Source organism: Trichosurus vulpecula, chromosome 1 (assembly GCF_011100635.1).
Source record: "Trichosurus vulpecula isolate mTriVul1 chromosome 1, mTriVul1.pri, whole genome shotgun sequence".
Classification (NCBI taxonomy): domain Eukaryota; kingdom Metazoa; phylum Chordata; class Mammalia; order Diprotodontia; family Phalangeridae; genus Trichosurus; species Trichosurus vulpecula.
In genome coordinates, this window is record NC_050573.1 from 299,703,840 (window position 1) to 299,730,648 (window position 26,809).

General features: G+C 41.6%; 1 protein-coding gene across 1 annotated transcript in view; it reads right to left on the minus strand.

Moving 5' to 3' along the window:
* Positions 1-597: 597 nt before the first annotated feature.
* ZNF704 (zinc finger protein 704) overlaps positions 598-26,809 on the minus strand; it is a 371,808-nt gene continuing 345,596 nt past the window's right edge. The window contains exons 8-9 of the mRNA XM_036742126.1: positions 12,485-12,585; positions 598-2,057 (exon numbers count right to left, since the gene is read on the minus strand). Of these exons, the coding sequence (XP_036598021.1) occupies positions 1,946-2,057; positions 12,485-12,585 (213 nt within the window). The 3' untranslated portion in view covers positions 598-1,945. The remainder of the gene's footprint in view (positions 2,058-12,484; positions 12,586-26,809) is intronic.

Here is a 26,809-nt window from a genome sequence, read left to right on the forward strand (position 1 = left end):
CAGGTGAGTCATTAACCCATAAGAAACAAAGGACTATGGTTCTCTCTATGAGGGATCTGAAACAAAAATTTGACAAAAAGTAAGCATAAATAATGGGGGCCAGTATATTGCACTGTGCAACCTACCTGTACTTGCCCTTTTTTTAAAATATAAAAAGGGAAATCAGGCATAGTAAGATTTCAGTTTAGAAATTTGTGTGTCTATGTGTGTGTGCAATTTCTAAACATAGTAACACCCTTCCTTTGTGCAATTTTACTTAACATTCCTATGGCTGATGCTAGTTTTCGAGTTCTAAACAATACAACTTCTAAGGTGCTATTCTTCTTTGCACAGGGGTAGGAGAGAGTAAATGTTTAGTAGGGCAATAGGTTTTAGATTGGATGGAAAATTAACTTATTTGTAGGGCTAGGCCTAGCTCCCAAATGAAATTTTTTTTAAGCTTAGGCCTTAGATCCTGTACATCCCATCTATTTTAAACCTTGACCCTACTAAACAGAGATATTCCTATAACTACACCTTGTATACACCCAACATGGCATTTTCCTTTTGTTTATTGTATTTTCTCCACTCAGATAAGTATCAATAAATAGCCCCAAATTTTTCAAATGATAAAAATAAAGGTCTGTATCTTGCATTAACTTCTACAAAGATCTATAGTATTCATTAACCCATATACCAGACATGCAAAAGCATAAAAATCTATAAAAGTGCACTCAAAATAGGAATTGGTTTTCTAACCTCAAAATGACTTTTTAGAATGGATGAGACTATGTAGGCTGTATTCTGCATTTAAAGCCAACCTCATAGATTTATGTGTATGGGATATTTCTGATTTTTATACCTTTTCTGAAAACAGTTAGTTGTAGAATTCTCTTTTTCTTTTTCTTTTTTTTTGTGGAAAGGACTAGTGACCCATTAAGCTGGCAACAGTCTCACAAACAAGCAATAACAGTAAACAGAGCTGAGCTGCTGGTTTGGATCACATCCCTGAAAAAAAGGATTAAGGGTTACCCAGATGGCTACATGGACCAGTTCTTGATGGAATTGCAATAAAATGGAGAGAAGCAGAATGCTGCCTCTCATGGCATGGCCACTACATCATAGAAAGCCAAGCAATTAGAAAAAGCTTCTTGGGAAATCAAGTGAAGCTCCCAGATGTTTCCCAAAGATGACAACTGGGTTTCCTGATCTCAGCTCATAGCTGAAGTTTGCTGGTGATTTCCATCGTTTGTGTTATCTTTTTGTGTTCTTAAAGGTCCCAGGGGGCTTACAGGTTAATAGTTCCCACAGGACGTCTGGTGTGTGGCCATTTTTTAAAAAGAAAACCCCAAATGGAAAAGAAATCATGAGTGCTGTTTGTTCCTATAGCACAGCAGGGTATGCATGGCTCCAAGGAGTCAAATGGAAAAGAGAAGCAAGACTGTTCACATTGGGAATTACGGAGTAGAATCCATTCTTTGTACAAATGCTGTTGAATAAACTGTAGCTTATGTGGTGGGTTGTTTCTTAAAGTGTCAGAAAAAAATCTTGGAGGGTATGTTAGTCAGAAAACATAGCAAAAGATACCTCCATTCTAGGGAAAGAAGGGTTTGTTGTTTTAACTGCTATGGAAGTTCACAGTACAGTTACAAGATCTACTGGGGCCCGGGCGGTGAGGAAGTCACAGAGCAAAAGGTTAACTTTTTTTTTTAAATTAAAAAAAAAGTTATAGCTGCTTCCAGGTTGGATACTGGTTGGTGATGCTAGTTACTTTAAAATATTTTTTGCTGTTCTTCCACACAGGTTTCTCGAAGGGCTTCACCTTGGCTATGAGTGCATTTTTGTGGTTAATGCAAAAAGCTCTTTTCAAAACCAGGAGTGGAAGGAGAGGGCAGGTAGAGAGTCAAGGGCAGCTGTAGGCAGGCTCTTGGGCATCCACACCTCGCACCTTTGAGGCTTCCACTCTTCAGTCAATGAACCTTTGGCAGGCCTTCTTCCAACGGCAGGCAGTGCACCACATGTCTCGATTCTCCATGCCATAAACCTTCCGGCATTTTTTGCCCTCCCCCCGTGGCTTTCTGTAAGACAGAAAAGAGGCATCTAATCAATGGGGGTTTCTGGACTTTCTCTTGAACCTGTACACATTGGTAGGAATGGTGTGGCATGGTAGGCAGAGGGCTCTGAAGTTAGGAGAACCTCTTGGTTCAAATCCTGCCCCAGACACTTACTAGTTGTGTTACACAGGGCAAGTCCCTTAATTTGCCCAAGTCTTAAGTCTCCTCACCGATAAAACAGGGACAAGAATACCTGTAATACCTCCTTCACAGGCTTGGCATAAGGATGAAATGAGACAAGTGGTGTAAAGTGCTTCACAAACCTTGAACCTTTATATAAATGTTAGTTATAATCATTCAATTTGTTAGGAAGCATTTATTCAGTCCCTGTTATGTACTAGGCACTATGCTAGTTACCAGAGATATATTAGTCTCCTAAAAGTAGAAAAAAAACCCAGTAATTATATGAAGAAATGGAATTCTATCTGGGATTTCAAGTGATTATTAAATTTTGGGAATGGTATCATTGAATTATAATGGTTAGGCCTAGATAACCGGATACCTTATTGTACCTCTTAAATTTTAATCTCCCTATTTCTGGGATGGAGATGGAATGCCACTAAACATTTTTGGAGGTGGTATATGGTAAATGGGAAGAACACTGGCTTAAGAGTCAGAGGACCTGAGTTTGAATCCTACCTCAGCTACTTCCTATCTATATGACATTGGACAGTTCATTTAACCTTGAAGGCTTTGCTTTCTCTATCTGTAATAAGAGGGTGTTGGGCTGGATGGTATCTAAGTTACCTTACTCTAAGTCTATGATTTCTTCATGAAAGTTTTTTTTAATTAAAAAGAGCTTAAGTGTTCATAAAACAATGTTACCCATTGAAGTTTCCTTTTTTTCTTCTGAATTTAAACAGCAAAAAAGAGGATTTCCATATATACAGAAGAGTACAACAAAAGGATCATATATGAAACTGAGTCTCTTTCATACCATTTGCTTCTTAAAAAGTACAAAATATATCCCACATGTTCAGTGCAAGACTATCCTGCTTTTTTGTGTTTCTTTCTGAACTTCATTCTGTTCTCATCTGTGAATTTAAAAATGTTTTAATGAACCCTTTGGCATTGCTATGGCTCTTCCCCTCTTTATCCACAATTAAAAACAGAGGGAAAGGGAAAAGGATCTACATGTACAAAAATATTTATAGCAGGTAGTTTTGTGGTGGCAAAGAACTGGAAATTGAGGGGATGTCCATCAATTGAGGAATGGCTGAACAGGTCATGGTAATGGAATACTATTGTGCTATAAGAAATGATGAGCAGGAGGACTTCAGAAAAACCTAGAAAGACTTATATGAACTGAGGCAGAATGAAGTGAGCAGAACCAGGAGAATATTGTACACAGTAACAACAACACTGTGCAGTGATCAGCTATGACTGCCTTAGCTCTTCTTAATAATATGATGATCTAAGACAATTCCAAAAGACTCATGATGGAAAATACTATGTGTATCCAGAGCAAGAACTATGGAGTTTGAATGCAGATCAAAGCATACTATTTTCGTGTTATTTATTTCATAGCTTTTTCCTTTTGTTCAGTTTCTTCTTTCACAACATGACTAAAATGGAAATATGTTCCACATGATCGCACATATGTAACCTGTATCAAATTGCTTACCATCTTAGAGGGGAAGAGGGGAAGGAGGGATGGAGAAAAATTTGGAACTCAAAATCTTATAAAAAATGAATGTTAAAAATTGTCTTTACATGTCATTGGGAAAAATAAAATACTAGTTAAAAAAAGAGAGAGAGAGTGAAACCCCCTTGTAACAAATAAGCATTAGCAAACAAATCTACCTAGTGGCCATGTCCAAAAATTTGTCTCTTGTTTTGCTTTGGGAGTATCATTTTTCTGACATGGCTGGTTTGATCACAGCTCTTAAATCTTTCAGAGGAGATTTTCTTTACAATGTTATTGTCATTGCATAAATTGTTCTCCTGGTTCTCCTCACTTCACTATGTATCAGTTCGTAAATCCCAGGATTCTCTGAAAATCATCTCTTTCATAATTTCCCATGGTATAATAATAGTCCATTCCATTCATATATCACAATTTGTTTAGCCATTAACCAAATAATGGGCATCACCTTAGATTATTCCTTATTTCTCTCCCTCAATACCCTCAGAACCCTGTTCTGAAATGACATTTGCTATTTCTTCCTTCATTAGAATGTTAACACTGCATAATCATATAGTTCCTTCCAACTGCTCAAATAAATTTGCCTATGTTTCTTTGATTCTATTAAGTGTTTATATTGTAGAGTTTTTACTGAGATGATACTAGAGGAGTCTGGGACATAAATCTGACAAACCACGTTCCTTGAGTTCCAATCAAAGAAATTGATCATTTAAGGCACATGAGGGATGAAACCTGCAAAACTGGGGTCTGGATATTGACCCTTCATGATGAGGTCATAACAAAGGTGCCATGTTGCCTTGCTGGGTGTGAAGTGCTGGAAGGGTGATAAGGGTGGGGAATAAGATGCTGGGAACATGCCCAATGGGAGGCTGAGTACACCCAGATCTTTTCTTCCTTCTCAGCTATAGACTTTTCATGAGAAATACACAAAAGTCCTGTACTCCATTAAAGATCCATTTTTTTTCCTCTATAGATTTATAGCCACACTGGTTCTTATTGGTATTCTATAGAAATGCTGATGATTTGCATGGATTTATTTTATTTCCCATAAGTTTGCTGAAGTTATTGTTTAAATTAATTTTTAGTTGACTAGATTTAAATACACTATCATTTCTTTTGCAAAAAGTAATAATTTTGCCTCTTCTTTATACTTATTCCCTCTATTTGTTTTTCTTGTTTTACTGCTATAGCCAGAAGTTTTAGTATTATGTCAAATAGAAGGACATTCTGATTTCACCTGATTTTATTGGAAAAGATTCTAGTTTATCCCCATTACATATAATGGTAGTTCTACATTTTAGATATCATTTTGATGAAAGCTCCATCAATTCCCATATTTTCTTAGTTTTTTTGTGTGTCAGAAATAGATGTATTTTGTCCAAAGCCTTTTCTCCATCTATTAATATAATCATATGATTATTGTTTATTATTAATATGGGAGATAAAAGTTTAGAGTTTTCCTAATATTAAACTAGCTCTGCATTCCTAGTATAAATCTAATCTAGTCACAGTGTAAAATCTTTGTGATATGTTGTTTTAGTCTCTTTGCTAAAATATTTTGCATTAATGTGCATTAGGGATATTGAACTATATTTTCTTTTTCTGTTTTAACTCCGCTGGTTTATGAATCAAGACCATAAAGGGATTTGGTGGGACCCCATATCTTCTTCTGCTATTTCTGCAAACTATTTATGCAACATTAGAACCAATTGTTCTTGGAATGCTTTATAGAATTTACATCTGCCTCTGGAGTTTTTTCTTTGGAAGTCTATGCATGGCTTGAAATTGTTTAAATTCTCTATTTCTTATTCCGTCAACCTGGGTATTTTACATATTTGCAAATATTCAGCCATTTCATTTTTATCATCAGTACTCTGGAATCATGGATAGGTATTGTAACGATCATAACTCTCACAGCTTTCAAAGCTGTTTTTCTTTAAAGTATTGTTATCATATCAATTTTTCTTGTTCTGCTCATTTCATTAATTGATTTATAACAGTCTTCAAAATTGTTTGTTTTTAAAATAATGATGTTATAATATAAATTTTACTTCTGGTTCTGCTCACTTTTCTCTGCATTGGTTCATACAAGTTTTTCCATGACTCTTTAAAATAACGTATGTTCTTACAACACAATAGTATTCCATCACATTCATATTCCACGACTTATTCAGCTATTCCTTAATTGGTGGGCATTCCTTCAGTTTGTGCTTTTTTGTGAACCACAAAAAGTACAGCTAAAAATAATTTTGTACATATAGGAACTTTTCTTCCTTGACTTCTTTCAGATCTAGGCCTAGCAGTGGTATAGGTCAAAGGGCATTTAAACAATTTAGTAATTTTTTGTGTGTATAATTCTAAGTTGCTTTACAGAATGGTTGTGTGGTAGCTAGATGCTACAGTGAATAGAGTACTGGATTTGGGGTCAGGAAGATTCATCTTCCTCAGTTTGAATCTTGCCTCAGATATTTATTAGCTGTGTGACCCTGGGCAAGTCACTTAACCTGTGTGCATCAGTTTCCTTATCTATAAAATGAGTTGGAGGAAGAAATGACAAATCACTCCAACATTTGTGCCCAAAAAACCCCAAATGGAGTCATGAAGAGTCAGACATGACTGAAAAATGACTGAATAACAACAAATTACAGAATGGTTGTACCCATTCACAGGTTCACTAATACTGCACCAATGTGCTTATCTTCCCACAGCCTCTCCCATTTACCATTTTTCTTTTTTGTCATCTTTGCTAATCTACTGGGTATAAGATGTAATCATAGGAGTGTTTTAACTCAAAGTTCCCTAGTTATTAATTATTTGTAGTATTTTTTCATATGTCTATAAATAGTCTGAGTTTCTTTCCTTGAGAACTGCTTGTTCCTATCCTTAGTCCATTTATCAACTGGGGAATGACCCTTACTCCTGTAAATTTAAAACATTTCCTTGTATATCTTGGAAATAGGACCTTTATCAGAGAAACTTGCTGCAAAAATTTTTCCCCAATTAATAATTTTCCATTTGATATTGACTTTACTGGAGTTGTTTGTATAAAACCTTTTAAATTTCATGTAATTAAAATTATCCATCTTATTTTCTGTGATCCTCTCTATTCCCTGTTTGGTCATAAACTTTTCTTCTATTCACAGATGTGATAAATATTTTTTCTATTTTTCCTCTAATTTGTTTATGATATAACCTTTTATATTTAGGTCAAGCATCTATCTGGAGCTCACCTTGGTATAACGTGTGCAGCGTTGGTCTAAATCAAATTTCTTTTATACTGCTGTCCAATTTTCCCAGAAGGTTTTATCAAACAGCAAGTCCTTGTCTGAGTAGCTGGCATGTTTATGTTTTTATATTTACTGAATACTAGGCTATGGGGTTTGGTTACTTCTGTATGTTGTATGCCTTAACTATTCCACTGATTGATCTATTTTTTAAATAATACCAAATTGTTTTAAGAATTACAGCTTTTTAGTACAGCTGTTTTTTACAACTGTCAAACCACTTTCATTCCCATTTTTTTCATGATTTCCCATGAAATTTTGACCTTTTCTGTCTCCACATTAATTTTTATTATTGTTTTTTCTACAAAGTAATCTTTTGATAGTTTGATTCATATGGCATTGAATAAATAAACTTAGAAAGTATTATCATTTTAATTATATTGACTTGGGCTACCTTTATTACAAGCAGATAATATTTTCCCCATTATTTAGGTCTGTCTTTATTTCTGTGACAGTGGTTTAGAATCATATTTATATAGTCTTGCATGTTTCTTGCTAGGTAGCTACGGTTCCAAGTATTTTATATATTATGTAGTGAGGCAGAGTTGCATGAAGTTGTTGGCCTCACTCTCTCTTCCAGAGTCATCACAGTCCAGTGGCAGACAGAGTCAAGATGACTGGTGATGGCTTGGGATACAGTAGACGACCCTGGTGTCTTCATTGTTCTATGCTTGTGAAACCTGAACAGTCTACCAGTGCCATGCCAAAAAACTGAACTGCTTCCATTCAAATTGTCTTAGGAAGATTGTGAAGATCACCTGGCAGGATAAAGTACTGGACACCGAGGCCTTTCCTTGAACTAAACTGCTAAGCATTCAAACTCTACTGCAGAGGGCATAACTCCAATGCACTGGCTACATTGTTCGAAACTGAAATGGTACACTTGCCTAAAAGACTATTTTATGGGGAACTCACACAAGGAAAGCGCTCACGTGGTGGTCAGAAGAAGTGATACAAGGACACTCTCAAGGTCTCTCTGAAGAACTTTGGAATTGAGTGACATGGGAGATGCTGGCAAAGGATCACCCAGCATGGCACACTTACGTTAAAGAGAGTGTTGTGCTCTATGAAGTAGCTCTAAAGACAGGCAAAATATGCAAATTTAGAGAATCCACCCTGAAGGTTCACAGGGACTATTTGTGCCCAACTTGTGGTGGAGCATTCCAAGCTCTTATTGGTCTGACCAGCCACAGTGAGACACACTGCACCTTGACTCCAACATAATGATGTCATTTTGGTCCTCTTAGAGAATGGACAACAACCAATCAACATTATGTAGTTATTTTAAATGGAATTCTCTAACTTTTTGTGCTGAGTTTTTTTGGGTTTTATCACCTTCTGAGAGAGAGTAGATGTAGGGTACAGAATGAAACAAACATTTTTGTATACAGCCACTGAAAGATTCTGTTTTTCTTTTCTTTCCCTCTCTCTTTTCCAATTAAGTGGTGTAGCCAGAATGGCCTTTGTTTTCTTTGAATGACTCAGCTTACCTCATTGAGCCTCTGGACACTGTGGCTTGCTCTTCCGGGGCAGGAGGCCCAAGGAGCATTCCAGGAAGCAGACAACTTCCTGTGTGATGAGTCATGGGGCTGGCTGAGGGGAGGTGTTAACGGCTATGCTAGGGGGAGGGGCCAAGTCAAGAACCAATCAGCCCTGGTCATTCAGGCGGCGCTTGATGATGTCAAAAACTCTATAAGAGGGGAGAGGACAGCTTGAAGATCCTCTTTTCCTTTTCCGGTTGGAGCCAGAAACAGTTACAGCGACAGTTACAGCGACAGTTACAGCGACAGTTACAGTAACAGTTACAGCCACAGCCACAGCTGAAGCAGGAGCTGCCAGTAGCAGAGCTGACCTACGGGAGGAAGCTGAACAAAGACTTCAGTCCAGTGGGTAATCTTATTACCATAGAGGGGGAAACATGATTTTGCTTTACGCAATCATGTTTCTCTGTAGCCTCCTGGTTACTCTTTCAAGGCGTACTTATTGGGCCTGGAAGCTTTTGATCAATATATCAAAATGGGGTTGCTGGTTCATGGGTTGGTTACTGTGGAGCCTAAATAAATGTTTTGATTCTTCTGCCTTCTACTTTGAGAGTTTCTTATATCCGGCGGTTCCGAACCTTTCAGACATGTTTATGATCCTCTTTGAGATTATAAACTCTGCCTTCCTATTACAAGTGGAAGGGAGAGAAAATAGATTTCTGTTAATTAAAAAGAACAATTTTTAAAGAATTGTTTTAAAAGGGGTGTGTGTGTGTGTGTGTGTGTGTGTGTGTGTGTGTGTCTGCTACAGATGTGGAATGTTGCATACCCTTTTAGATAGGTCACTATATTGTAAATTTTATTGTTTTACTTTGTTAAACCTCTCCCAGAATGGGGGTAAAATGGAAATGTTTGTAATGCAAAAACCTAAACATCAATAAAACTTAGAAAACCTTTATTCTGAACTCTTCAGGGTAGGTTATTCTTGTTTGCAAGACAACAGCATTTGCCTTTTGGAATACTATATTTCAAGATTTCTTCTCTTGCATAGTAGAAACTTCCAGGCCCTGTGACATCCTGACTGTGTTTCTTTGGTACTTGAACTGTTTCTTTCTGGATGTGTGCAGTGTTTTTTCTTTGACCTCGAAGCTCAGGGCAGAGAGCCAAGATGGTGAAGTAAAAGCAGAGACTTGCTTGAGCTCTCCACCGAACCCCTCCAAATACCTGTACAAAAAGACTCTGAACAAATTCTAGAGCAGCAGAACCCACAAAATGACGGAGTGAAACAAATTTCCAGCCCAAGACAACCTGGAAGGTCGACAGAAAAAGTCTGTTGCACCAGTCTGAGAGAAGAGCGAAGTCCAGCATGGGCCATGCAGGCACAGACTGGGCCAAGCAGGCCTCAGGGGACTGAATCACTGGCAGCTATGGTGGTTTCCAGACTCCTCAATGCCAAAGACAAATTAGAAGGTCAGTAGGAAAGGTCTGTGAGACCTGGGTGAGAGAGGAGCAAGGTCTGGTCTCAGCCCCAGGGTGCAGCCATGGAGGCAGTGGCAGTGGCTGCTTCTGGAGCTCTTGGCCCACAGACAGTGGGGGGATTGAGGGGCTGATCACAGGAGGATTGCAGGGATCTCTTTGCTGGCACTAAGGCAGATTCTCTTGCTTTGCCTGTGCTTAAATCTGGGTCCCGGTCCTAGGCGGTGGTCCCAGGGTGAGGAGGAGCACTGGCATGGTGGAGCTTGTGACAGCAGTGGAGAGGGAATCCTCCTCACAGTTCCAAGGCAGAAGAGAGTGCTTGTGGTCACTCACAGGCCACAGCCCAGGCCAGGAGAGGAGTAAACACCTCTCCTTTGATCATACAACCTTGGAAGAACTGAAAATTTATAGGTCCCTAGAAATATCTCTAAAAACAGCTGCACAAAACCCCTGAAGTTTGGGACAGCACACCCTCCACACTGGAAGCAGAAACCTACCTTAACAAAGAGTTAAAAAGTCAAGCAACTGGCTGGGAAAATGAGCAAGCAGTGGAAAAAAATCAAGACTATATAATATTACGTTGACAACAAGGAAGACCAAAACATACAACCAGAAGAAGACAACAAAGTCAAAGCTCCTACATCCAAAGCCTCCAAGAAAAATATGAATTGGTTGAAGGCTATGGAAGAGCTCAAAAAGGATTTTGAAAACCAAGTAAGAGAAATAGAGGAAAAAGTGGGAAGAGAAATGAAAATGATGCAAGAAAATCATGAAAAATGAGTCAACAGCTTGCTAAAGGACACCCAAAAATGCTGAAGAAAATAGCACCTTAAAAAAGAGACTAACCCAAATGGCAAAAGAGCTCCAAAACGCCAATGACGAGAAGAATGCCTTAAAAAGCAGAATTGGCCAAAAGGAAAAGGAATTCCAAAAGCTCACTGAAAAAAATAATTCCTTAAAAACTAGAATGGAGCAAATGGAAGCCAATGACTTTATGAGAAATCAAGACATTATAAAACAAAACCAAAAGAATAAAAAAATAGAAGACAATATGAAATTTCTCATTGACTTCGAAGCTCTATATTTTATCTATGAGACTTTTCCTTTTGAGATTTCTTTCAGGGGGAGATTAGTGGATTCATTCTATCTTTACTTTGCCCTCTGGTTCTAAAAGATCTCAGCAGTTCTCATTTATGATTTCTTGAAATACAGTGTCCATGCCTTTTGTTTTTTAAATCATAATTTTCAGAGAGGAAGACCATTCTTGAATTACTTCTCCTTGACCATTTTTCCAGGTCAGTTGTTTCTGATATCAGATATCTTATGTTTTCTTCTATTTCTTTAGTCTTTTTATTTTGTTTTCATATTTCTTGCTCTTTCAGAAGTCAATGATTTCTATGAGCTCATTATCTCAGTAAGGTTTACCACTTTATGTTCTAAGTTACTTATTCTCTTCTGATTCTTTCAGATCTTTTATTTCATTTTTTATCTTTAACTTCACTTCTTCTGGGTATTCATATAGTCCTTGTGGAAAACAGACTTTTTTTCCCTTGACTCTCTGCTTTTGGTTTTTATAGTTACTCTCTTTTAGGTTGAATTTTTTGATATCTCTGTATCCACAAGAATTCCTTATAGTAGTTAGTGTTTTCTTTGGTTTACTCATCTCTCCAGTCTTAGTTCCTGAACTTGACCTTTTTTTTTTTTGCCAGGGGTAGGCTTTGTCCCTAATGTACTTTTTGGGAGTGGTGATAGGCCCTACTTGGTTTCAACCTGTTTATCTGGGTTTCCATGCTGACCTCCACCTTTATGGGTTAGCACTGCTCGCCCACCCCAATCTTTGTGGCTCAGTGCACTGGATCATCAGGGCCCTCCATGGCATCTCAAGAAGGCATGCTAGGGACTCTGGAGCCTAAGAATCCACAGTGTCTAAGTGTGGTTGCAGACACACTGGTTGATTGTGGTTGTTTCCAAGGTCCCCACAGTGGGTTCTAAGAGTACTTCCTGGTCCCCTCTACACCCTGCCCTGGGTACAACAATTCTTAGTTATAGCTCTTTCTGTGAGGTTTTTTTGGGAGGTCTTCTTTGATTTGTTAAGAAAATACACTATCTCATCCAATAGAAAACTGATCTAATGAAGCCCAGACTTTAAGTGGACCTGATAACTCTGAATTCACAAAGCTCATAGCAAAAATCTATGCCTTGAATTCATATAGCTAGAGAGCCTTAAACACAACAAATGCCTTTACCTGTCCCTTAATAAAACAAACTTAATCTAAAAATTTCATCACTACTCTCCTTCACCTTCCAGTTGACAACTCTGGGTCATTGACTTATGAATGCAAAAATTAGGTCCGAAGGAAAGGGGATTTTAATTATACCATTCTACCACAAGATGAGTTTGAAGAAGATTCTGTTTCTTATTTCCCTGTTCCTTTGGTGTATTTCTAATTGTGATTTGGTTCCCTCGGGACTGGACCTGTTTCTCTGCCGTTTCAGCACTCATACCTTAAGCTGACTGCTCCTCTGGGAGGTGAAGACAGGACTGAATGAGTCTGCTGTTGTCTCTGCTCTCCTATGCCCACAGGACGATTGTGTGTTGGGGAAACCTAGTAGAAAACAAAGAAAACACAATTTATAATGTAATGTCTGCTTTTCTAAAGTCTTCCCTCTCATCACACTCTGCTGTGTAAGACACTTGGATACACAGACTGACTACTCAAAGAAAAGGCACATTCTCTGTCTTCCCAGAGGTTGCCTTTTAAAACAGACAAGATAATGACAATATGGCTTTTTTTTTAAAATGTAAAACGAGAAAGACAACATGTTAAAAACAGCGACAGCCAAAGAACAATACCAAGCTTCTGTTATGTGCATTCTGGAAGCTGTCCTTAATAACAATCTATACTTGAAAAGTACTTTTAACTTTTTTTTTCAAAAATAGAAAAGTTTTATTTACACTTTAAAATACTTTGCAGAAACCAAGGGATCATGCTTTCAGAGCCACGAAGTATCAAGTGGCTTGTTGGGGGCTTGTTCTCTCTGCTCCATGTGTCACACCCAAATTTGGAGCCCACCATTAATCCCTTTATATTTTTGTCTTTGTCCTTGCCTTACACTCTGTATGGCTTGAAACAGCTTAAGGCATAGATCTGGGTAGATTGCCCAAGGCTAGTCTCCTGACCCCCCTTTTCCCTTGAATCACCCTTATGTGTAAGGATCAGTCCCAGGGTAAGATACAAGTTTATCTTAAGGAAGGACTACCCTGTTACCAAATAGGGTCCCCACACCCTGGGTTATGGTGCAACTGTTCCGCTGACCAAGCTACGTCAAGCTAGGTCCCTTCACCCAGAACATAGCTGACCAAGCAGGGGATACAGAGGTCCCCCACCCATCACCCGGAACATGACTCCAGCCTGTTCTAGGGAATTCCACTGCCCTTTGCCTCATGTCCCTCCACCCTGTTCTAGGAAACTGATCACGACCTAGGAGGGACCCCCATGTCACAAGAGGGTTGCACCCCTGTACCCTTGCGCCATATTCCCAAATTAGCCCTGAGCTATGGATCCAACCAATGGCTGATCTTTGCTTCTGTACATCACTGCTTCCGCTAGCGACCCTCCCTAATTGTGTTATTGTGGTTTTTGCTGTTATGAGCCTTGTAGTCCCTGAGTTCGGGACTGCCTGATTTGAATGCATACTCCAGGTAGTTGTGTGCTTGAGCAATACATCCACACTTAAAATTTACCTTGAACCCAGGTCTCGTCTCGCTGTTATTTTCTGCACAACACATGGGCTGTTCTAGGAGATTTACCCGGTATTGGAGATTGCTACTGGCATAGGTTTATCTTGAGCGAACAACCCCTTCTACATTAATATTTACCAGGCCCCAATGATAGGGTAAGTGCTCAGTTTGCATTTGTATATAATTTTTAAAATATATAATATTTTCCCCCAGTTATGTATTAAAACATTTTTAAAAAAAGTTTTGAATTCCAAATTCTATTCCCTCCCCTCCCTCCTTCCTGAGAAGGTAAGCAAACCAATATAGTTTATACATGTGCAATCACATAAAACATTTCCCTATTAGTCATTTTGTACAAGATGACTTGAACTTAAAAAAAAGAATTAAAGAAAGTGAAAAATAGCATGCTTTGGTCTGTATTCAGACAGTATCAGTTCTTTCTCCGGCAACTGAGGAGGGAACTCATCCCCTGGATAAGTAAATAGCAGAATCAGAAGAAGCCATCTGTAGTCTTAGCTTTGGATCTAGTCACATACCCTCCCATTTTCCATTTCCTGCTCACAAAACCTATCTCCCAGGCACCACCTCCCCCCACCCCCCCACCTCCCCCATCCCCGCTACCCAATGTACAAAACCATCTACAACACTGAGAATGGGGTTTAAAGGCCAGGTAGTGTAGAGGAAGTAGGCAAGGGTGTCTTCTCCCCTGTAGTTCTCCCCATGGTCTTCCTGGTGACTCAGGCCCCAATCTCCCTGATAAAAATGCTGGTCTGTGGCAAGCGGAGGGATGTGGGTAGAGAATCACCAGCTCTGCACAGCTTGTGAGAAGACACAATAAGAGAGCAAAGTGACGCAGGCCCTCCCTCCTATACAAAGTGCTCCAGGATTGACCTTGTCTTGTCTCCACCCCTCCCCCCACTCTTCTGGTTCAAATATCATCAGGTCTAAAGCTAGAAGAGCCTTAGAGAACACCTTGCTCAATGCTTTGCTCTTAGAGATGGACACAGAAGCTGGAGATCACAATGGCTGAATGACTTAAGGCCACATGTTGGGAAGGTCCAGAGCTTGAAGTCAGGCCATTTGATCTCAAATAAAATGATCTTTCAAGCACATCACCAGGACTCTCCAAAATTTCATCTTATTTCCTCACCACCTGCAAAAGCCCTCCCACCCCCATATCACAAGACAGCAAAATGTTATACTCTCTGGGTTTCTTTATTCAGTCGATATTTTTTCCTCCTCCTCTTCTTCATCTGTGTCAGAAACCTGGAGATCCTCATACAGAACACTGCTCTGATGCTTCAGGGCCAGGCCATTTGTAATTCTGTCCTGAGAAGGAATCTGGGGTACCCTTGCACCTGACTTCTGTAGGAGGACTGGCTGTGTGTCCTTGTCCAATGGGGATCTCTGGAGTGATCTGCCCAGTTCGTCCTGAGGAACTTGTTTGGAAGCAATTGTGGGTTCCTGGGCCAATGCCTGACCAGGTTGGCATAAGGAATTTCTGGGCCTTTTGCACTGCTGGCCAGATGAATCATGCAACCACGGTTTTGAACAGGTTAAGGGATTCTGAGACTTCCTAGCAGAATGGGACAGGAGGTATGGAGGAACTTGGCCTGCCTTGCTTGGAGGGATCCCTGATTTCTGAGTCTGGGCCATGAAGTCTGGTCCTTTCTCGCAAGGTGCTGTTAAACTTCTATATTTCCGTTTAAGCCAATTTTGAAGACTCCAGTCTTTACGTGGGAGTTCTGAGGGAGGTTCAGGTTCACTCATAGCTAACTGGACTGGAGGTGGCAGAGTTTTCTGAAGGGGTTTGGCCATAAGCTTCACAGGAGTCCTCCCAGGCTTTTCCAAAGGGACCTGGGGAGATAGTACTGGATGAGCAGATTGTCTATGTCTCCTGGATGGACGGTAAGGAACAGCAGGTTGGCATGGATGCCGGATGCAGCTCAAACTTTCATTAGGGTCCATAGGCACAAATCGTCTCTCCTGAGGAGGGCCAGGCTGCCTCTTCCGGGACAGGGGTACACATCGTTTCTTCTGGGGAGGGTCAAGCTGGCTGTTCTGGGGTACAGGTATGGATTGTCTCTCCTGGGGAGGGCCAGGCTGGCTCTTCTGGGGTATGGGCATGGGTATGGATCTGTTCTCCTGGGGAGGGCCAGACTGGTTCTTCTGGGGATCTGGTACAGATCTTCTCTCCTGGGGAGGGCCAGACTGGGTCTTCTGGGTAATGGGCACAGATCTTCTCTCCTGGGGAGGGCTAGGCTGGCTCTTCTGGGGCATGGGCATGGGCACAGATCTTCTCTCCTGGGGAGGGCCAGGCTGGCTCTGCTTGGGCATGGGCATGGATCTTCTCTCCTGGGGAGGGCCAGGCTGGTTCTGCTTGGGCAGAGGCACACATCGTCTCTTCTGGGGAGGGTCAGACTGGCTCTTCTCAGGCAGGGGCCGTTTCTCAGCTCTCACTTTCAAAGTCTCACTTTCGACTTCATTCATGGTTTCAAATAGCTTTCCCTTCATGAAAATTTTGGTTCCTTGGGGTTTGATAAGGGACTCCTGAGGGACTCTTTTAGCCAGCTCCTTTTCCTTCTGTTCCCGGGTCATGACCTTGAGCCTGGGGGCCAGGTCCTTGGGTGGGCAGTACTTTGGACATATCTTGTTTGTCTTAATGTGGCCATGGGATCCACAGTGACCACATATTAGATTCAATTTAGGGGCCTTGGGCGTGGGAAGCTTCTCTGGGGGAAGTTGTTCCTTCTGCTCTCTCCTTTCCTCTGCTATGCGCAGTCGGCGAAGTTTATCTTGGAGTCTTTTCTTCTCTTTCCGCAATTCCTGCTGCTTCTGCTCATCTGAAAGAATGAACTTCTGGATGGAGTCCTCATCTTTGGTGCTCCTCAGGAGGATATATGTGTTGATCACTGCTGGGTCCCGGACTGTCTCACTTTGCACATACTCCTTGCCAGACTCATCAATATAAGTCCGGTGGATAACCAGAGATACAGGAGCTGAGGTGGTTGAGCCCCCGTCCTGCTTCTCTTTCTTGCCTTTGCCTTGGAGGTGAGCACCCCCACCTCTGAGCATCATCTGCTGCAGCTTCTGGAGCTCCTGCTTTTCCCTCTCTCTCTGTAGCTTCTGAGGGTTGGTCTTACCCTCCAGGAGGTCCTCAACTTCATGACACATCTGCTCCAGCGTATGATTGTTTTCTTCATCTGAGCTGCTACTCTCTGTGTCTGTGGTCAGCACCTCGGTAGAAGAGAGAACCCTGTTCTGGAGGTCAAAAATTCTTTGGACCTCTTGCTGGTAGTGTCTCTGCTGCTTTGCTCCTGAGGAATGGGGGGCTCGTGCAAATCTGGTGAGGGCTTTGTTCTCAGTCCCTGAGTGTAGCTCCTTGGTAGACAGGGCTCGGACAGCTGCGACCACTTCCCAGCGGGACAGCTTCCGGATCTCCTCTTCTGAAATCCCAGATATCCTCAGCAACTTCTGGGCTTCCTTCAGGGTGAGACATCGAAGGTCTGCATCAGTACCCATCACGCCCCCTTCCTTCAAGCTGGTTTTGTTTTCTTCTTTGGGTTTACAAGAAACTTTGACATAGGAGATGCCCTCCCCACAGCCTGTGGGATCAGCCGCTCCTGTCACCTCCAGCAGACACTGCCCCTTGGTGGCTGCTAGGAAAGCCCGAGTTGTGTTCCATGGAGCAGCCAGGACCTCATTATCGAGACACATGCTTTTGTCATCGGTCTCCTCTGTGTTCAGGAGGAATACGTCCCCATAGCCAGCATCCTTGAGGCGCTGCTGGGCAGCCTGCATGCTGTACAAAGCACAACATTTCTCTGGGGTCATCATGACACTCAGTTCCTCTTCACTCGGCAGGCGGAATCCAGCCTTCAGCACCCACCAATTAAAATAGATCCCTGTCCGATGGAAATCTGAACACTTAGTGAGCCTCCTTCGAATGCTGGTCTCAGAAACTCTGGGGAAGGCCCTGTGGATATCCTCCATGCGAATCCTCCGAGGCCTGTGAGGGCTCTTCCAAAACTGCCTATATATAAACACCTGGAGGAATTCATGGATGTAATTCTTTGCCATTTTTGAGTTGGGGGCAGGAACTTCAGCCAGCGGGCACTGCTGCCCAACAGTAAATATATCTTTCACTTCCCTCAGAAAATAGCCTCCTTTGGTCACCACAACCAGGAAGTCTGTGTCTGCCATCCGATGTGGGTAGATGGGAGCCCGAAAAAGTTTGTTTTCCAAAGCTTGTAAGAACTGTCCAGCATGGAGCTGCCCCAGGAAGGGTGAGGATGAATAGAACACAGGGTTCCCATATTGGTAGGCAGGAGGCCCAGTGTCCTTCCCATTTTTCCTATTGTAATAGTTCCGGATCTGGGAAGCCATTCCGACCTGGTTCAAGAATGGTGGATTCTCCTCACTCCACTCAACCAGAATGAGATCTCCATCCTGCCCACTCAAGTCCTGAACTGCCTTCATAAAAAACATGTGACCTCCCCCTGAAGCTTGCAGCTCCTGCTCCCATTCCTGGGCTTTCTTTTGGATGTGAAAAGTCAAGCTGTGGACAGAGTGGGGCCCTTTGTCCAGCCACCTGACTGGTGGTCGATGAAACAGACGGAGTTGCTCAGCTCCCATGTGGGTAGGAAAGAGGCTGGGATGTAGCTTCAGTGCTGGAAGTGAATGCTGGATTATAGGGTCCCTAAAGGAAACCTGAAGGCCATGCTGCTGGGGGAAGTAAAATTCATCATTGGACAGGTTCCAGGGGTCCTTGGCTTTCAGCTGGGCTGGAGTCTGCTCATCCTCATCCTCATCCTCTCCCATGATGCTGCATCTTCGCATCATTTGGCTCTTCTCAGACGGCTGCTTCTGGGCTGCGGATTCTACTTCTTGAGGCTCCTTGATATCAAACAGCAGGAGGTTCTCATCATTTGGATCAATGGTTAGGACTGTAGGATATAGTGGCTTATGCATGGCTTGGGCATCCCAAATAATGTTGTCTTCCCAGCAGCTATAGATGAGGTCTTCACTCTCAGGAATGAAAATGGACCCACCAGGCTGAGAAGGGTCATGGGTACCTGTTTTGAGAAATCTGGTCTTCTCAGAGGGAATCCATCCTGCCTGAGAAACTTTTTGGGCATCAGGGAAGGAACTTTGGATGTCTCTGCTATCCCAAATTATGTCATCTTCCCAGGACTTCTGAGTGACCATCAGAAAGTTTTCATCCTTCAGCAAGGGGTGGTCTGTTTGAGTTGTCTCCTCCTCTTCCGGTGACTTTTCTCGGAGTCGAAACCCATAATCAAAACCTCTACCATGGGGAGGGACCCCCAGCATGTCATACCAAAACTTGGCAGGGCCATACCGCCATGGGGCCACCTCCTCTGAGTGAGGGTCCTGGGAACAGTCAGCCAATTGAGAGCCAGGCTGAGGGGCTACTGGAGCCATCATTTTTGTCTCATCATCTGTTAGGCATTCCTCTGGGCCTGGTGGTTTTGACATCTGGAGGCCCCCCAGGGTAGGGTCTGGGGGACACTGTGCCTTCTGCTTTTTTCTCCTTCTCAGCCGCCTCTTTACCTCATGCCACATGGATGGTGTCTTCTGGGTCTCAAAGAGTCGTTGGAAACGAAGAGTCTTTCCATGCCTAAATTGTGGCCAGAGCTCTGTGACTGTTGGTATGCTGGTTTCCCTCAGGCTGAGTTCCCAATGATCTCCATGATCCTGCTCCTCTTCATTTTCAGTCTCTTCCTCAGAGCTGTTGGAATCCACAGACAAGTCCTCTGGGGAGGAGGCATAGCTGTCTCTGGAATGTAGGGCCTCGTCTTTTTCTTCCATTTGCGACCCTGCAACCTCGTCCATGTGTAGAGGCAGAGGAGATGGGAAGCCTTCCTGTTCGGGAGTACTCTACAGGGGTAATGATTGGAATCATCTCCAAAATTTGCTTTTATACCATCTTTTCAGGGAGGATTCACACCTTTCCTGAGGTGCAAACAAGCCTGCCCCCTTCCCCCTAGGGCAATAAGAAGGGCATGGTCCTTCATTCTCAGAAGTGAGAACTCAGAATTTTGGCCAGATATTCAGTGCTCATCCACTCTAACACTTGCAGTGGAGATCATACAGGTTAAGGGCCAAGCTTAAATCACACAGCAAACATCTGGGCATCCTTACAAAAACCATTATTATTATTTTTCCATAATAGTCATGTTGTAAAAGAAAGCACAAACAAAACAATAAAAATAAAGTAAAAAAAAAAGTATGCTTCACTCTACATTCAGAGTTCATTAGCACCCTCCTGGAGGTGCTTAGCATCTTTTATCCTTGGTCCTCTGGAACTGTCCTGGATTACTGTTTTGATCAGAGTACCATATTTCCCCATGTATAAGACACCTTAATTTTGGGGCCTGAAATTTGAAAATAATCGTAATACATAAAGTTATTAAACTCAAGTTTTATTCATCTGCTCATAGCTTTCAGGCATCTTTTGGGCAAGTCTGGTATGTGTATGCATGCTCAGTCCATTCCATTTCATGAACCTGAATTGTGTCCTCCTTTAAAATCAGTAACTTCTTTTTTATCAGCAATTCTTCTTGCCTCATGCTGAACCATCTTTGTGAACACAGGAATTCCAATTGCCCTTTGCTCTTCAATCCATATATTCAATTCCCTCTCTAAATCAGGCCATTTTGCTGACTTGCCTCTCATAGCCTTCTTCTGCCTTGGCATTTTCAGTAGGGTTTCTTCTTCCCATAGCCATTCTAGGATTGTTTTCTCAGTTGGAGGAGGACCAAACCTATGTTCAGCAGCATGATCTCCATTCACTTTTGCAAACTGGATCACTTCTAACTTGAATTCAGCACTGTACGAAAATCTTTTCTGAGCCATTTCTGCGTGGAACGTGGCAAAACATAACCTAATATGCCGGTAATAAATGCAAAACAATGAGCGCAAAGACAAGAAGCTCAAAAAATTGGGAAATGCAAGTAAAAAATTCTACAACCACTGTATAATACAAACCCAGTTTTCAGACCCCAAATTTTTTTTAAAAGGGTGTGTCTTATACATGGGGAAATACGGTTACCGTGTACAATGTTGTCCTGCTTCTACTCACTTTACCCTGAATCAGTTCATGTAAGTCTTTCCATATGACTGTGTTCATACAATCCCTGGGTTTGTCTTGGCAGGCAGACTACCAAGTATTTTACATTGTGTGTAGTTATTTTAAATTTCTCTTTCTATCTCTCCCTGCTAAGTTTTGTTGGTGTATATAGAAATGCTGATCATTAATGTGGGGTTATTTTATATCCTGTAACTCTGCTAAAGTTGTTACTTGTTTCAACTAGCTTTTCAGCTGATTCTCTAGGGTTCTGGAAGTATACTATCTTATCATCTGTAAAGAGTGACTAGTTTTGTTTCCTCATTGCCTATTCTAGTTCATTTTCTTTTTCTTGTCTTACTGGTATAGTTAGGAATTTTAGTGTCAAAGCCATATTTTTCTGTTTTGTGCATTTTAGAAGCTATCCTTAGAAATAATTTATATTTGAAAGGTACTTTTAAAAATCAGTTTTTAACATCTATTTTTATCATCTTCTCAAGTTTCCTCTAGGGTAGGGCAAAGGTCATTATCCTGATTTTACAGAGGATAGCTACTAAGGCACAGAGACATGTCGAAGTTCAAATAACTGGGTAGGACTAGATATCTTCAGAATTCTTTGCTAGGTTACCTCTAATTAACTGACTCTCGCTTAGAAAAATCTCCATAGAGGCAGTTAAACTAAAAGTAAACTCTTGAGAGAAGTTTGAAACTTGAAATCCTTTGACCCTCACTCAAATGCTGTAGTAAGAGAGCGCTCTCTCTGTTCAATGTGTTTGGATTACTAAACTATTTCAGATTTTCCCTCTTCAATCAATGCCTGTTCTCTTTGGTTTGATTAACTTCACAATTTCATCAACTGCAGATACCACAACCTCTCTCTTGTATGATTTTTATCTATATATCATCATAAGTGCATCTGGGATTATCTACCTAGGGAATTGCAAGTTTCTTTTCAAAAACAAAACAAAACAAAAACAACAAACCCAAAACTAAATAAATTCCTAGTTCCCCCACAACCTTATCTTCCACAGCGGGAAAACTATGCAGCAAATTAAACAGCAGAAGAAATATTTAGCAAGAAAAATGTCTACTACATAAAAAGTACCTGTCTTCTATAACTCTTTAGAAATGAAATCGTCATGAGCATCTGTTCTCTCTTAGAGGGAATACTAACACTTCCCAAAGAATATTTTTTCACGTAACAGTTCTTTATTAGATTGCACCTTACTCTCCTCTGTGATCCAGGGAAACTGGCTGGAGCCTCCTTGTTGTTTCTTGGACAGGACAGTCTATCTTCTAACTGAGCTTTTTACTGGCTGTCCCCTCAATCCTGGAACCCTCTCCCTCTTCACCTCTGCCACCTGGCTTTGCTGGCTTCCTTGAAGTCTCAGCTGAAGTCCCATCTTTCTGCAAAAATCCTTTTCCAGTTCTTAATCTTCGTAACCTTGGCTCTAAGACAAGCCTAATTCATCCAGTATAGATCTCATCTGTAAACCTTTTGTGCACGTTACCGTATTTCCCCATGTATAAGACAAACCTTAATTTTGGGGCCCGAAATTTGAAAAAAAAAATGTATTATATAAAGTTATTAAACTCAAGCTTTATTCATCTGCTCATAGCTTTCAGGAATCTTTTGGGCAAGTCTGGTGCGTGTACCCATGTTTAGTCCATTCCATTTCATGAACCTGAAGCACCAATTGTGTCCCTCCTTTGAAATCAGTAACTTCTTTTTCATCAGCAATTCTTCTTGCCTCATGCTGAACCATCTTTGTGGACACAGGAATTCCAATTGCCCTTTGCACGTCAATCCGTATCTTCAATTCCCTCTCTAAATCAGGCCATTTTGCTGACTTGCCTCTCATGGCCTTCTTCTGCCTTGGCATTTTCAGTAGGGTTTCTTCTTCCTGTAGCCAGTCTCGGATTGTTTTCTCAGTTGGAGAAGGACCAAACTTATGTTCAGCAGCATGATTTCCATTCACTTTTGCAAACTGGATCACTTCTAACTTGAATTCAGCACTGTACAAAAAACTTTTCTGAGCCATTTCTGGGCAGAATGTGGCAAAATGTAGCCTAAATATACTGGTAACAAATGTGAAACAATCAGCGCAAAGACTAGCTCAAAAAAGCGGGAAATGCAAGTAAAAAAAATCTACAACAATGAACTCGAAAACAAGCACTAAAAAGCAGGAAATTGTAACCAGAATGGCCTTTGTTTTCTTTGAGTGACTCAATTTATCTCAGTGAGCTTTACTAGGTGCTAAGCCCCAGGCCCAAACCCCATTACGTGTTAACCTAATCCATGTGTATGTGAACCTCCCAGGGTCCTAAGGGGAGGAGCCAACTCAAGAACCAATCACCAGACCCTGAGCTCTGGTGATTCAGATGATGTTTGATGATATCTGAAGCCCTATAAGAAGGGAGGACAGAGCCATTGGTGCAGGGCTCTGGAGATGGTGTTAATGAGGAGACTCTGGGCAGCTGTAGCTAAGGAGCCCTTCAGCTTGTAAACCGGGATGCTGGAACTTTGTTGAACTCTGGTAACTCTGTGTTGGGGTTGAATCAGACAAAGTCTGTTGATGTTTGAAATTTGTTTGCATTTTGTTTTGAAGTTCAGGGTGCTGGCTTTTTCCCCTGAGCTAACTGAATGATATTTGAATGCTGAATTAAAAGTAAGCTTGTCAATCCCTTCACCTTGCTTTCCTTAATTAAGCAGATCAAAAGAACCTGTGCTGTTGGCAGCTTTCTGGGTGCTGGCTGTGGGTGAATCTTATACCCCCACAGCAGCTGCTAGCCAGATTGTTGAAACATATGGCATAGTCAGCAGGATCTGGCTTTAACAAGGAAGCATGGCGTGTTGGGGTACTGGGCTGGTTGAATGTTTCCCAGTTTTTGGATTGCTCTTTGTACTTGGAGTGGCTATGATTCTGTACAGCCTCAGGAGCAACAAAGTCCTGAAGGAAAATGGGCCGGAGGAAGTGCTGGGTGTGGTTTCCCAGGGGCCCAGAGCAGGAGATAATCCCTTCTTCCCAGGGCTTAAGCTGATAAGCCTGGCCCTGGAGGACTGTGGTGAAAGGGTGAAAGTCTTGAGATTATATTGTATATGGAGTTTTGAAACAGGAGTGGAGAATGGCCTTCCTACAGATTTGGCAGGAGGGGCTGGTGAGAAAAAAGAAGCAGACTGCAGCTGCCAAAACACTGACCCAGACAGAGCAGAAGACTGCCTACATGAGAACTTTGGAAAGGTGAGAGCAGTGAGCTGCTTTCCAGCTGACTTTGGTGAGGTGAGCACAAAGATGGGGAACCACCTACATCGGGATTCCAGAAGAAGCCAGGTGAGGCCAGCTGGAGTTGGAACCCAGGGGCCTGAAGTCCAGCCCTGGGGCAAGATGGAAACTGCAGCAAGGCACTGAGTCTGCCTTTTTGGTCCCTTCAGCTTGGGCTGCTTCGGATCCAGGAGGGAGGCATGGATTTGTTTTTGTTGGGGTGGGGGAAGTGCCTTGGACCCCCAGGGACCCCACCCTGTTGGCTTTATTGCCCAGTGGACCCTTGGGACTTGGAACCGGGGGATGGAACTTAATGGGGAGAACAGACCCCAAAAGAACTTTGTTTGGACTCTTTCTTTGAAATTGGGACTTTGGGTGCCACGTGGAAGCCTGCAATGGCAGTTTGGGAAGGAGACATCCCCAAGAGAACTCTATTTGTTTGTCTGTTTGCTTTAGGACTTTACTAACTAAAGCATGCCTGTGCCTCAGGATACTGGGAAAAAGCCTGAGATGGCAGTGTGCTGCTGAAGAAGCACTTTATTTGGACACTTTATGAGCTTAAGAGATTAACTTGCTTTGACCTAGGGGTGGACATTTGAATAGTTAACAATTATTTTGGGAATGACTGAAGAAATTATCTTGCTGGGACCTAGGGGTGGGTCACATTTGAATTGTAAACCAATATTTGGAAATGTCACTGAATGACATGTTTTGCCTTATTATGAATGATATGTGTTAGTTTCCTTTGCAATTGGATCACAATGTATGTTCTAGGATACATGGCTGATTAGATTATGTATCCTAGAACAAGGGGTGGAGTGTAACCAGAATGGCCTTTATTTTCTTTGAGTGACTCAATTTATCTCAGTGAGCTTTACTAGGTGCTAAGCCCCAGGCCCAAACCCCATTAGGTGTTAACCTAATCCATGTGGATGTGAACTTCCCAGGGTCCTAAGGGGAGGAGCCAACTCAAGAACCAATCACCAGACCCTGAGCTCTGGTGATTCAGATGATGTTTGATGATATCTGAAGCCCTATAAGAAGGGAGGACAGAGCCATTGGTGCAGGGCTCTGGAGATGGTGTTGATGAGGAGACTCTGGGCAGCTGTAGCTAAGGAGCCCTTCAGCTTGTATGGGATGCTGGAACTTTGTTGATCTCTGGTAACTCTGTGTTGGGATTTGAATCAGACAAAGTCTGTTGATGTTTGAAATTTGTTTGCATTTTGTTTTGAAGTTCAGGGTGCTGGCTTTTTCCCCTGAGCTAACTGAATGATATTTGAATGCTGAATTAAAAGTAAGCTTGTCAACCCCTTCACCTTGCTTTCCTTAATTAAGCAGATCAAAAGAACCTGTGCTGTTGGCAGCTTTCTGGGTGCTGGCTGTGGGTGAATCCTATACCCCCACAGAAGCTGCTAGCCAGATTGTTGAAACAGAAATGCAAGTAAAAAAAAAACCTACAACTACTGTATAAGACACACCCAGTTTTTAGACCCCAAATTTTTTGAAAAAGCATGCATCTTATACATGGGGAAATATGGCACTTCCTCCATTAGACTTTAAGTTCCTTGAAAGCAGGGACTTAAATTTTTTTTTTTGTATTTTCTTTGTATCCCCAGGGCTTAGCAAAGTGCCTGGCAAATAGCAGGTGCTTAATAGATGCTAGCTGACTGACTTCTTGTGGAAACATACTAAGTCCACCTCCCCGGTCCACTTCTAACCGCCCAATTCTTTCTTTAGGCCACATCAATTACAAAATAACATAAATAACTTATTTAGTTTAATCTTAATGAGATACCTTTATTAATCTTTAACCACCAATTTTGAAATAGTGTCTATACTTTAAAACCTTTTGAAATCATTATCAAAGACCTAACCAGTTTCTAAAGAGAAAGGCCCCCAATTAACTCAGGAAGGGTTCCTTTCCCCAAAAGTGATTAGGGTAAAGATAAAAAGAGAGGAAAAAAGGTCTAATTCAATTAGCAGAAGCACCTTGCTTTACATTTACAATGCTTTTGACCACTTGGAAAGTAGACTCCTTAGAGAGAGTGGCTATAGAGGGATTTCTCGGAATTCTGTCTTTCATTTGGCAATACTACTAATTGTGAATAGAAATGACTTATGCCATAAAGACTTACAGAGTCTTGGGGGAAACCTTGCCCCTTTTGAATTTCTCTCTTTGGCAAAGTGGCTTATAATTAAATTAATTAATAAATTTATCTCTGGCAAGTGTGTGCCCAAAATATGGAGTACGAAAGTTTTTCTTTCATATTCTATAATTTCAACATGTTCTCCAGTAACATCAGAAGCATATGATCTTCTTCAGGGTATGGAGTTTATTAATATTAATACAGAAAGCCAATGAAGTGTGTTTTTGTCTCTAATACCATCAACTGTAGATAATTCGTATATCTGTCTTAGCTTCCCGTCAGACTGAAGGCTCTATAGTTAAAGTTTGTATTTTCTCCAGGAAATTCTTATGCAACAGGCAACTAACAGTGAACATATTATACTATATTCTTGTACCTTGTGGCCTCTGATATTCTTTAATCTTGATGAAAAAGGTCGGAGGCAATTTAGTGTAATGGAAAAAGCACCGATCCAGATTTCATAAGGCTGACTTTGAGTGCTGACCCCCACTTCCTACTCACGTTACTTGTGGGCATTAAACCTCAGTTTCCTTGTCTGTAAAATGAGGATTAAAATTACTCATACTATCTAATTTCATGGGGTTGTCAGAA